The sequence below is a fragment of the Acipenser ruthenus genome, chromosome 8 (assembly GCF_902713425.1).
Source record: "Acipenser ruthenus chromosome 8, fAciRut3.2 maternal haplotype, whole genome shotgun sequence".
Classification (NCBI taxonomy): domain Eukaryota; kingdom Metazoa; phylum Chordata; class Actinopteri; order Acipenseriformes; family Acipenseridae; genus Acipenser; species Acipenser ruthenus.
Genome location: NC_081196.1, coordinates 59,842,061 through 59,854,171, shown reverse-complemented (window position 1 = coordinate 59,854,171; position 12,111 = coordinate 59,842,061). Strand labels below are relative to the sequence as shown.

The 12,111-nt window shown below is 40.5% G+C and overlaps 1 protein-coding gene across 1 annotated transcript in view; it reads left to right on the top strand.

The window, feature by feature from the left end:
- The window catches only part of LOC117407220 (von Willebrand factor A domain-containing protein 8-like), a 109,593-nt gene extending 97,992 nt beyond the window's left edge, over positions 1-11,601 (top strand). Inside the window, exons 41-45 of the mRNA XM_059029384.1 lie at positions 2,154-2,279; positions 4,920-5,078; positions 9,072-9,170; positions 9,811-10,049; positions 11,009-11,601. Coding sequence (XP_058885367.1) covers positions 2,154-2,279; positions 4,920-5,078; positions 9,072-9,170; positions 9,811-10,049; positions 11,009-11,117 — 732 coding nt within the window. The 3' untranslated portion in view covers positions 11,118-11,601. The remainder of the gene's footprint in view (positions 1-2,153; positions 2,280-4,919; positions 5,079-9,071; positions 9,171-9,810; positions 10,050-11,008) is intronic.
- Positions 11,602-12,111: the final 510 nt, after the last annotated feature.

Genomic DNA, 12,111 nt, shown 5'->3' with positions numbered 1-12,111 from the left:
TCATTGTGGTTTGTAAAGTGTTGCACAGATTTCGTTTGCTGTCAGTGTTTCCAAGCCTTAGCTTTGCCCACATGTGACGGCATATCAAAGAGTAGCTCTATGCGTTGTTGTTGCCCGGACTGGAGTAATGGACTGTTTTTAAAACCGTCAACGTTTGATCCCTGGTTTTTACAAAATGCATGGCAAAAAAAAAAAAAGATGTAAATCTCTGGTTATTAACTTGCTTTCATTGAAATGTCCAATGGGGACTGACTGCACTTTTCATTACTTTGGTTCAGGTAAATCATGTATGTCCAATGGGGACTGACTGCACTTTTCATTACTTTGGTTCAGGTAAATCATGTATGTCCAATGGGGACTGACTGCACTTTTCATTACTTTGGTTCAGGTAAATCATGTATGTCCAATGGGGACTGACTGCACTTTTCATTACTTTGGTTCAGGTAAATCATGTATGTCCAATGGGGACTGACTGCACTTTTCATTACTTTGGTTCAGGGAAATCATGTATGTCCAATGGGGACTGACTGCACTTTTCATTACTTTGGTTCAGGTAAATCATGTATGTCTAATGGGGACTGACTGCACTTTTCTTTACTTTGGTTCAGGTAAATCATGTATGTCCAATGGGGACTGACTGCTCTTTTCATTACTTTGGTTCAGATAAATCATGTAACTGTGCCAGCAGGAATGCAGCATCACATTTACTACCCGAAGGAGCTGTTTGTATTGCTCATCTTGTCGCTCTCTCTCTGAAACTAGCTGAACCAAGCCTCCCCTCGTGATATAGCAAGCTGTCAGAGCCCATTGTGGAAGGGCTTGTAGGTTGTTAAAGACATCATTATTGGTTGCTAATTATAAACATCAATCGCAATAATGAAGGAACCGGCCAACCCCACTTGCATCACTTACAGTATAAAAACATTTCTACAACAAGTATTGAAAGTTCTGGCTTTTTCATATATATATATATATATATATATATATATATATATGTATATATATATATAACCAAATCTCATTTTTTATTCATTCAAATCCAACAACAGAATGACCGGGTGAATCGCACTGTTCCAAATTACACTGTGTTGCTGGATGCAGATTCAGCTGTTAATATAGGTCAAACACTTTATTTTCCATAATTATACTCATTATATAAACAGAATAGAGTTCTGTGGTTATTTCATTCACTTGGCTGTCGTCGTCCACGAAATAACTACAGTACTCTATGAACATTCAGAGTGTATACTCTATTTATTTATATTAATACGTACGAAAAACATATGCGGTCTAGAGCAATTTTAAAGCTAAACCCTACAGTGTTTCAGCCTGCTATCCATATTGTTCTGGGGTTTCGATATTAACAGTCATTAGCGTTCCTCCGAAGGACAATTGTTACTGTATTATTTCTCTGCATTTTGTTTTGTGTGATTGTGTGGTGGAAATGTTTATCTGATGGGTTCTGGAAGTTCTTTCCCTGTTGAAAACCTACTCAAATGAAAATGTCACATGTCTATAAAGATATGCCATGCATGTGCTGTAATTTATATTTACACATCAAACCCAGCCGAAGAGGCTGAGAGCACAGACACAGCACTGTAGTGAGAGTGTTGGAGCAAGAGCAGTCCCTCTTCACTGGTACATTGCCTGTCAGGTGAAACCCAGCCGAAGAGGCTGAGAGCACAGACTCAGCACTGTAGTGAGAGTGTTGGAGCAGGAGCAGTCCCTCTTCACTGGTACATTGCCTGTCAGGTGAAACCCAGCCGAAGAGGCTGAGAGCACAGACACAGCACTGTAGTGAGAGTGTTGGAGCAGGAGCAGTCCCTCTTCACTGGTACATTGCCTGTCAGGTGAAACCCAGACGAAGAGGCTGAGAGCACAGACACAGCACTGTAGTGAGAGTCTTGGAGCAGGAGGTACATTGCCTGTCAGGTGCTGGCATAGGGATTCCAACATACATACCCAATGTTCTTTCAACTGTGATTGGGCTGCAGCCAACTTGTATGATCATAAATCTCGTTGAAGAGAAGGCAGTGAAAGGTACAGCCAATATAATTCCCCAATATTTCCCCTGAGGTGTGTAGCAGCCTGTTGTTACATGGAGGTAACAGTGGAGGGATGAAGACATGCATTGTTTATGTTTGTGATTCCAGGCTAAAGGCAAAGAGAGGCAGTGGCTGAAGAACCAGGCCCTTGGGGAATTGGACGACGCCAAAATCATTGATGGACTGACAGGAGAAAAAGCCATCTACAAACGCAGAGGAGAACTGGAGCCAGAGGTGAGTTCACAAGCGTGCACTTGATGCTCCCCGGCAATGGTAGGATTAGGGAACATGCTGGTTCTGCTTATAATAAGAGTTAAGTAAACCTGCCTGATTCATTTACATTTATAAGCTAGAATTACATTTACTTAAACATGGCAGGACCCATAACTGTGCATGTAAAATAGCTCAGATTTCTGCATGCCAAGAAATAGATTTGTAAGGCCTCAATGGTTCATATGTATATCTACTGAGAGAGTTAAAGAGCTCTGAGTGTGTCTCTGCCTAATGATTTATTTGGCTTGATAATGAGCTGATAGAATTTCAGTATATATAGTTAGGCTTGGCATTCATCATGAAGGTTTGACAGAAAACAGACACATTGATCAAATATTGATTTTTTAATTAATATTTAATTTTATAGGGTGCTTTTAATTCTCCAAATAGAGTAGAAGTACAATACTTTGACAGCTTCTGTTCACAATGTTAAGTATACAGCTTGATATCCTGTATCTCCTGTGCCAAAATCAATTGACTGGTAGGTTTTGACAGAAAGCAGACAATGTGCTCAGTGGTAAACTCTGAGCAGCATTGCGTTATTGGCAGCGGGCATGGAGCAGATCAAATTTGAATGGGAAATCGTGTTTAAATGAACTACCATTCCTAAATATGTATATCAGAGAGAAACAGTAACATTTTACAAGTCAGAGGCTGTGGCTTCCATTAAACTAACAAGACAGTTTTTGTCATTAATGAACTCAGAAATACAGATCTGCAGAAAAATGAATCGTCTGTCCATAAACTAAACAGATGGCAGTGGGATTAATGTTGATTTTCAACTACAAACTGTGAAGATTAACTTTAAGGCCAATGCAGCATGTGGCCAGTTCTCTATAGATAATGTATTACTATAACATACAGGCTCCAGGCAGGAGTCTTTAGGGATACACTATAGGTTAGCATGCAGCATTTTGGCAGTATATCTTGAAGCGCTAGAAGTAAAAGTGAGCTTGCATGGTGTAGCTTTTATAACTTTGGGTAACCATTTCCACCCCATATCTACAACAACAATAATAACCACTGCAGAACAGCAGCGAAGCTCTCAGAACGGGTCTGCTTTCATAGAGAAGTATCACTTGAGAGTTAATTGCCAGGCTGTCAAGCACTGTCACTTGTTAATTAGTGATGTGGGTAGGTCAGCGAGGATGAGGAAAGGGTTATTTAAGGAGGGATTGTTGTTGTAACCTTGAGTTGAACAAGCTCACCCCGTTCTATCAGAAAAGGGGGCCAGCTGTTTTAGAGCTTGCTGTGTTATTAGCTGAATCACAGCAGCTCAACCCATTCTCTTAATGCCCTGCTTTTTCCATTAGCTGTGCTTTGATTAATAGTGCAGACAGTAGAAGGGAGGGCCCGGAATGTTTGCCTTGTGTTCGGAATCCTCCGTATATTCAAAAGAAAGGCTTTGGCACAGGAAAGGTTGTTGCATTGTTATTGTTCTTTCAGATATGGTTTTATAGTTTGGGGGTGCCAAATCTGCACAGAAGTTGATGAACAAAAGTAAAATTCGGGCTGGATCTCTTTTCTAGGAAATTCCACAAATTTCCACAAAAGCCCTCATGCAGCTTGCATTTGATTTATTACAACCACATTTTTTTGCAGAAAACAGGTTTTGATGGATTATGTAATTTACTTTTTAAAATGTGTGGCGTCACCCCCCCACCCCCCCCACCCCCCCCCCCCCCCCTTGGTCCTCCTTGCCCAGTGTGGGTTTCCTGAAACACTGTGCAGTGTGATTAGAGCTGCTATAGCTCACCCTGAGTGCTTTACCAGTCAAACACTCCAGTGCAAAACATACCAGGACACTGCCTCCTCACACAAGCACCATTTAATATTAAATGATGTGATAAATATGGCTGGAATGGCTGGTGTTTGCATCAAGCTCTTAATATGAAATGATGTGATAAATATGGCTGGAATGACCTGGTGTTTGCATCAAGCTCTTAATATGAAATGATGTGATAAATATGGCTAGAATTACCTGGTGTTTGCATCAAGCTCTTAATATGAAATGATGTGATAAATATGGCTGGAATGACCGGGTGTTTGCATCAAGCTCTTAATATGAAATGATGTGATAAATGTGGCTGGAATGGCTGGTGTTTGCATCAAGCTCTTAATATGAAATGATGTGATAAATATGGCTAGAATTACCTGGTGTTTACATCAAGCTCTTAATATGAAATGATGTGATAAATATGGCTGGAATGACCTGGTGTTTGCATCAAGCTCTTAATATGAAATGATGTGATAAATATGGCTGGAATGACCGGGTGTTTGCATCAAGCTCTTAATATGAAATGATGTGATAAATATGGCTGGAATGGCTGGTGTTTGCATCAAGCTCTTAATATGAAATGATGTGATAAATATGGCTGGAATGACCTGGTGTTTGCATCAAGCTCTTAATATGAAATGATGTGATAAATATGGCTGGAATGACCTGGTGTTTGCATCAAGCTCTTAATATGAAATGATGTGATAAATATGGCTGGAATGACCGGGTGTTTGCATCAAGCTCTTAATATGAAATGATGTGATAAATATGGCTGGAATGGCTGGTGTTTGCATCAAGCTCTTGGTGTGTTTTTGCTCTTTCAGCTGGGAACTCCGCAGCAGAAGCCGAAGCGCTTGCGGTTGTTGGCAGATGTCTCGGGCAGCATGTACCGCTTTAATGGGCTGGACAGCAGACTGGAGCGCTCCATGGAAGCAGTCTGCATGGTGATGGAGGCTCTGGAGAGCTATGAGCACAAGTTCAAGGTGACCACCTCTGTACTGTACTGTCTGGATAATCATGCCTTACACCAGCCACAGCCCTCCCCCTCCCCCCTCTATAGCAACGGAAAATAAGTCTCATTTATTCAGAAGATTTAGGCAGGGTCTGTTACTCACCAGCCTGGGGAAGTATCATTTACTGGGCCTTGTTGTTAGCAACTAGTAAATAATAGAGCTGTCTGAGGAGAAATGCCACAAAGGAAACATTTTCTTAATTCTTGGCACTAAGTGTTTTTTCCTTGAAATCCGTGACAATTCTAAGTATATAAATTTACAGAAATGGTTGATGGATTGTTTCCAGTATACAAGTTAGCATATATTAGATTAATTCACTGATAAAGGCACTAGCTGAAATGCTTGTCTACTTGACTTAGTTTCTCAAAGGTTTTATCTCATGCATTAGTATAATTCACTGATAAAGGCACTAGCTGAAATGCTTGTCTACTTGTCTTAGTTTCTCAAAGGTTTTATCTCATGCATTAGTATAATTCACTGATAAAGGCACTAGCTGAAACGTTTGTCTACTAGACTTAGTTTCGCCAAGGTTTTATCTCATGCATTGGAACATTGGACACTGGTGGAGCTTGTACATTTTGTTTATTTTATTATTTTTTGTAAACTACGGAGTTACTCACAGTCTCCAACCACTGTTGTGCTGTGTTGATACAGTAAGAAGCTAAATAAAACGTACTCCCACTCCTTACATTTGTAAAACATTTTTATCCCAATTTGTCTACTGTTTCAAGACATTCAAGTAACTTTTTAAATGTTGAGTTAAGTAATACCACTAAGTTTTCACAACATTTATTTTGGTCTAGGGGAAAATAAACTAGGTAGAGATTGCTATAATTGTTGCTATTCAATTAGATTAGTTTAATCATTCTGACAATAATATGATGCAGGCCCTTCTGTGTCGAAATTCTGGTGACAAGTTTTTTATGAATGAAAGGTATTTTGTTGAGTGTGCGGTTCTCTCTTTCTCTATATTGATTTATGGCTTCAGCCTTGTCAGCTTGCACCTCGTCTACTTCGTTGTGCAGACCCCTTTTTACTCTTTTATTTATTCGATTGATTTTCTTTTCAACCGCAAAGAAAACAGGGAACTAACAATCGTTCCCATGAATAATTGTAAATGCTTCTTTAAGGGAACTGAAAATGCAACAGTAGCACCTGCTGCTAAGTATTACTGAAGACATTCTGCTGAATGGTTGGGTTTTTGGACAATATCAGCTGCAGTGTTATACAGTATATTTATTACATCAATCCTTCCTTCTTGTGGTAACTAAATACTGCAACAACACTTTGCTACTAAAGCTTCCACCCAAACAGTTTGGAGGAACTAAAGCCTGTGGTCATGTTCTCTAAGGAAGCTATGGGAGTGATGGCAGTGTGTTTTGGAGTGTTGTCATGAGTACTGCTTGTGGTGACTAAGAGACTGAGTCAGATTCATTCATCTACATGGAGCAGAACACGAGCTTCAACTCCTCGGAGCCTTGCAAAGGCTTTTCATCCAAGCAATGATCCTCCTTTCAGACAGCTGTGTGTTTGACAGCATGGTGGAAGAATTGAACGGGGGAGATCATTAGGAAGCCAGTTGACCTTCTTAGTTTAACAGAACTTACAAGATCCCCTTATATGTTTATTAAATCTGCTGCTGTTTCTTCTGCTCACATATCATAAACCATTTCAGATGGCAACTGTTATAAAAATTTCTGGAGCAACATTTAACAATACCCTTCACTTTACCTGTTACGGCTGTCATATTGTTAGCATGTAACTTTCTGGTTTCCAGACTATAATGCAAATGCTATGAGATATTGGCTTCATCAACAAATTTAAAATTAGTGATGCTACTGTCAAGCCCTCAACACCGACGTATGAGGTAGCCACCAAACACTCAGAAAACATACCTTTACATGGATCTCTCTGCTACATGCATGATGGCCAAACTTACATAAAAAAACAACAACCTTCAAGTAGCAGCTCACACCAATCCAGACAGAGTTTGTCACTGTACAGGTTCCCATAATGCTTCTGTAAACAGCAGCTTGGCATGGTGGTTACAGTAAAGGACACAGTGAGCAAGGATTGGAGCCTAGCTCAGCCAATGACTTCTTTGAGCTCACTTCGTATTGCAGGTTTTTAATGACTGACAAGGTATTTGCTATGTAGCTGAATCAGTAATAATAATACAGCTATGTATCCAGTAGCTGTAAATGTCTGGCTGTTAGTGATAATGCAGGCCTCACAGTCTGGAAGCCGGCTGCAGTAGACAGTGGCTATCAGTGCTCTTGAGTCTTATCAGACACTGTCTGGGTTCGTTCTGGTTTATCTTTAGATCCTGAAGGAATTCAGAGCACAGTGTTCCACCTGTGGCACTAAGTCATACCCAGATGTGAGTCATGCTGTTTTTCAACACATAGTATCACTGACATTCTCTAACAAGGCCAATTCCGTACTGTATCAGTGTGATCAGTAGACCACGCAGTGAGCTGGATGGTGATGTACAGAGCATTGAAATAAAACAGGTATCTTCTTAAATAAAGACATCATGCTAGGGTTATGGTTTGTGTACAGTTTTGGTTCAAAATGTAATAGCAGCACGAATCGAATTAAAATGTATCAGCATGAAGCGTTCAAGTTTACTAGCACCAGGCTTTCTGACATACTGTACGTGACTGTGTGATCTCCAGCCACTTTCCCAATTGGTCACAGGTACTGTAGGATCGCTGCGTGAACAGGAAGAGTACAACCCTCTTCTTGCGTTGTCTCAAACAGTTTCTTTCGTCTTCCTGCTCCTTTTTGTGTTATGGCAATGCACATTATCTGTTTGCAAACCTCACTGACCCCATGCCATTGCTCCACCTGTGGATGTACTGCTACTGTGCAGCTTGCCATGCTGAGTCTGTGGTAACCAGCTGCCAGAGTACAAGCACTGCTTCAGGCAGCCAAATCCACTGCTGTGCATGAAACTGTTCAAATGATTTCTGAACAAGAAATACATATTTTCATAAGTCATGGCAGGAATTATGTTGTTGTTTGAAACACTGGTTTAAATACACAAAACTGTTTACTCCAAAGTGCCTGCAGGTAAAAGAAACACTGAAATGACAGAACGATACAGGAATTTAGTTCAAGGAGTGCTTTCTAGTTGTGGTGCTTTGCAAAAAACTGAGCTTATGACACTTAAGAGTAAAAGGCATCACTGGACATGGTGTATGATCAGTGTATAAAGCAATCTGTCACAGATAACCCTGGCTAATTCCTGAAAAACATTATTGGCCTCATCAATTTTTTTTCTCTCTCTTGTCAGTGTTTATTTTTCATTTGTTTTTCTCCTTTAAGATTTTTGAATATGCCCCCAGCCATGCGTATCTGAGCATGTCGATCCAATCTGCTTGCTGTTGCCGACAAGCTCAAGTTAACTTGTTACTAGTAGAGTGTCGAAAGTGCGCGCACATTTTTATCAGGTTCTTACATTCCCTTCCTACTTAGATCTGAGTACACTGGACCTGTTTGATAGGTCAAACCTAGACCCTAGTAAAGTTTAAAAGCTTTTAACATAGCTTGTGAACAAAGTCTCATGATAGTATATTGGGCCATATCACAAAACCTTGGTTCTTGAGTTATTCAAAGTTTTTAAGTCTTAAATAAAGTTGGATATTCGTTTAACTGCTGTCAGCTTCTTTGACAACAGTCTAGAACAGTTTCTTACTTATTGGAACAAAGCTTTATTTAATCAATTAAAGGAGATTTTTAGTAACAGTTTTTGTACCTTTGAATATAGCCTGTTGTTGCAGCTCCCTTGGAGAGGGTATATTACTGTGCTGTGATTCAGCATCTCAATCAAGCTTGCTTGGGTGCAGCGTTCTGTCAGGTGCAGGTACCGCAACACTGGAACTGGAATCGTTGAATCTGAGTGAGAGAGAAATGCGTGATCATTCTGTGACAGCTCTCGGCTCTTTTTTTTTTTTACAGTACGATATTGTGGGACACTCGGGCGATGGCTTCGACATTGAGCTGGTCAGATGTGACAAGATTCCGAAGAACAACAAAGAGAGATTAAAGGTTCTCAAGGTATATCCCGTAGCTAAATAGCTCTGGATTAGTCAGCTGTGGGGTTCAGAGCCTGGGGCGGAGGCTGGACTGATCTGACACACAGCACAGGGAATGTAAGCAAGTGGTTGTTTAGTCAGCCACAACAAATGCTCCACCAAACAAACAGAGTTCCATCCACACTTTGTTTGGGTTAAACAGCTCTTCTTTTACAATAGTTTTATTTTGGAATCACCCTTATAAAAGTTTCCCATAATATAAGCGTAGCAAAGTGTAATAAAGCATGGCGCAAGCATGGTAAAGCATAGATAAGCACTGTACAGCCCAGAGGGGTATGGTACAACTTAGTGCATTAAAAAAACATGTCTGTGGTAAATGTATAGTATACATGGGGAGAGCATGGAAAAACTGCAGATGGGTTTGGAAATGATCATATTCTCATTTGGGATACTGAAGATGTTACGTCTTGGTCACAAGAGCAAGATAACTGATGGTTGACAGGTCTGTCTGACAAGTTATCCATGGCTCTTGGGGATGGATTCGCCAAAACAACATACACTGTCAACTGGGCTTAACAATATCTTGATTTATAATGAGCACTGAATATGTCCGAATACCAGATGGATGGATGGTTTGATTGTCTGTTTCCGTTTGTCTTTAGACGATGCATGCCCACTCTCAGTTCTGCATGAGTGGGGACTACACCCTGGAAAGCACCGAGCATGCAGTGAAGGAGATTGCCAGAGAGGAGGCGGATGAGTACTTTGTTATAGTTCTGAGTGATGCCAACCTGGAGAGGTACGGCATCAGCCCTGACCGCTTCGCACAGGCGCTGACCTGCAACCCACAAGTGAATGCCTTTGCTGTATTCATCGGCTCCCTGGGAGATCAGGCTGTCAGGTAAGCAATTCATCTTTGTTGGAGTTGTGCTTTCTACTCACTGTAGAAATATTACACAAGCTCAAACACAATGGGACATGTTCACAATGTTGTATTGCACAAATAAAGCATTGGTTGTATTTTCAAGCCATTCACAGAGTCCTCAGACTAGATGGTAAATATGATGAAGCACCCACATAGGGACTATAGTGGTCATCGTGGAGTATCTGCGGAGAAGATAATCAGTTTAACACTATGAATGTAAAGGTAATAACGTTACCTTTACGCTTACAAATGTATTCAGCGCAGTGCAAATTTATCTGTGGAATTTGAATATTGATCTGTGGAATTTGAATATTTATCTGTGGAATTTGTAGATTTATCTATGGAATTTGAATATTTATCTGCAGAATTTGAATATGTATCTGTTGAATTTGTAGATTGATCTGTGGAATTTGAAGAGTTATCTGTGGAATTTGTATTTGAATTGTTTCATTGTCTTGCATATTGACTCCTTCTATTCTGGATACAGGAAAGATCTGGAATATAACCCCGTTATCAGTACAAGTGCCTGTTGACACTGCTAAATATGCATGAAAATGATTAAAGTAAAAGAAATGAAATGATCCGTGTTGTTTCACAGGTTGTATGTTGAGCAGTCTGATGTTCTATCCACTCCTGCTTTGTCATGGACACCATGGTTCTTTCACGTAGTGGAGCCATTGACAATAATGAATTCAGTCCTATAGAGACAAAGCCATTGTGTGTCTGAAAGGGTCTCAGTGACAAACTGCTTTCAGGCCCTGCTGTTTTCCCAAGGGCCACCGTCACACAATCACGGCCCCATGAATGACATGCATTGTACAGGCTGTTCAAAAGTAAAAACTTCCCTTCTTAAAAGAGCTTAAAGGGGTTTTTTTTTTTTTCAACCAGCCGCTGGCTACATCATTTGCAATGTTAATGTCCTTTTCCACCCCCAGGCTTCAGAGGACACTACCGGCGGGGCGATCTTTTGTCGCAATGGATACCAAACAGATCCCACAAATCCTGCAGCAAATCTTCACGTCCACCATGTTGTCAAGTGCCTAAGGGCTGCTGCTTTTCCAAAGGGGCCCAGCTGCCATCCAACCAAGGGCAGGAGTGAACAGTCAAGAGCCTGAGTACTGTGAGGGAGCCCTTATCCATGTGATTGTACCAGAAATGAATACTTCCCTACTCATTTAAAATAAGGGACTTCTTCAATGGACTAAGGCTGCTGGTATTAATATCCACGCTGTTATCACATATGTATTTTAGTTTCATTTCCTGCTTGCAAGATACCTTGTTAAATAAACCCAGATTTAAAACAAGTAAATAAGTTAAAAAAAAAAGGAAATAAATAATGCAAATACGTATTAGCTTAGTTTAGAGTAAACTAAGGGAATGCTTGAATGAAGAATGCAGAGATTCAGACAGTGAGCAGTAAACCACTATCAACGCTTAGATGTTCAGTTAGATCTAAAGTAGATGATCAATGTCGTCTGTGTTTCAAAACTGAGCAACGGACGCAAATACATTGTCTGCTTGAAACTAATCCCTGTTTGTTTGTGTTTTTTTGTGTTTTTTTTAACGTCTTCCAAGAATCCTCATTCTCAATAGGCTGCTCTTTTTGTGAACTTCCTCCTGCTGTACCCTTTGACCCTGTATAGTAGGCACGGGCGGGGGGAGGGGGGGTAGATAGGAATCCTGGGACAGTGATCCCGACATTCCCTACCGGATTGCACATGCTTGCTAAAGACCACAGCACTCTCTGGATGTTTTCCATGGCCCATCTATATAAATAACATAACAGTGCTCTTCCTTTTCAAATTGGTGGTGGTTCCGGACAGATAATAGGACAGTTTCCATTTGACCCCTTTAGGAATCCGGCGCTCAGTTTAGAAACCTGCATCAGATAACACATCAGAAAGTGCTTTAAAGAGTTGGCCTCAAATGGTGTGCCTGAAGCAAGGGAGGAATCCAATCCAAACTGTATACAGGTTGCATTAGTTAACAAACACGAAGCACATGCATGCATTGTTATTGGTTTGTGGTTGTAATGTAT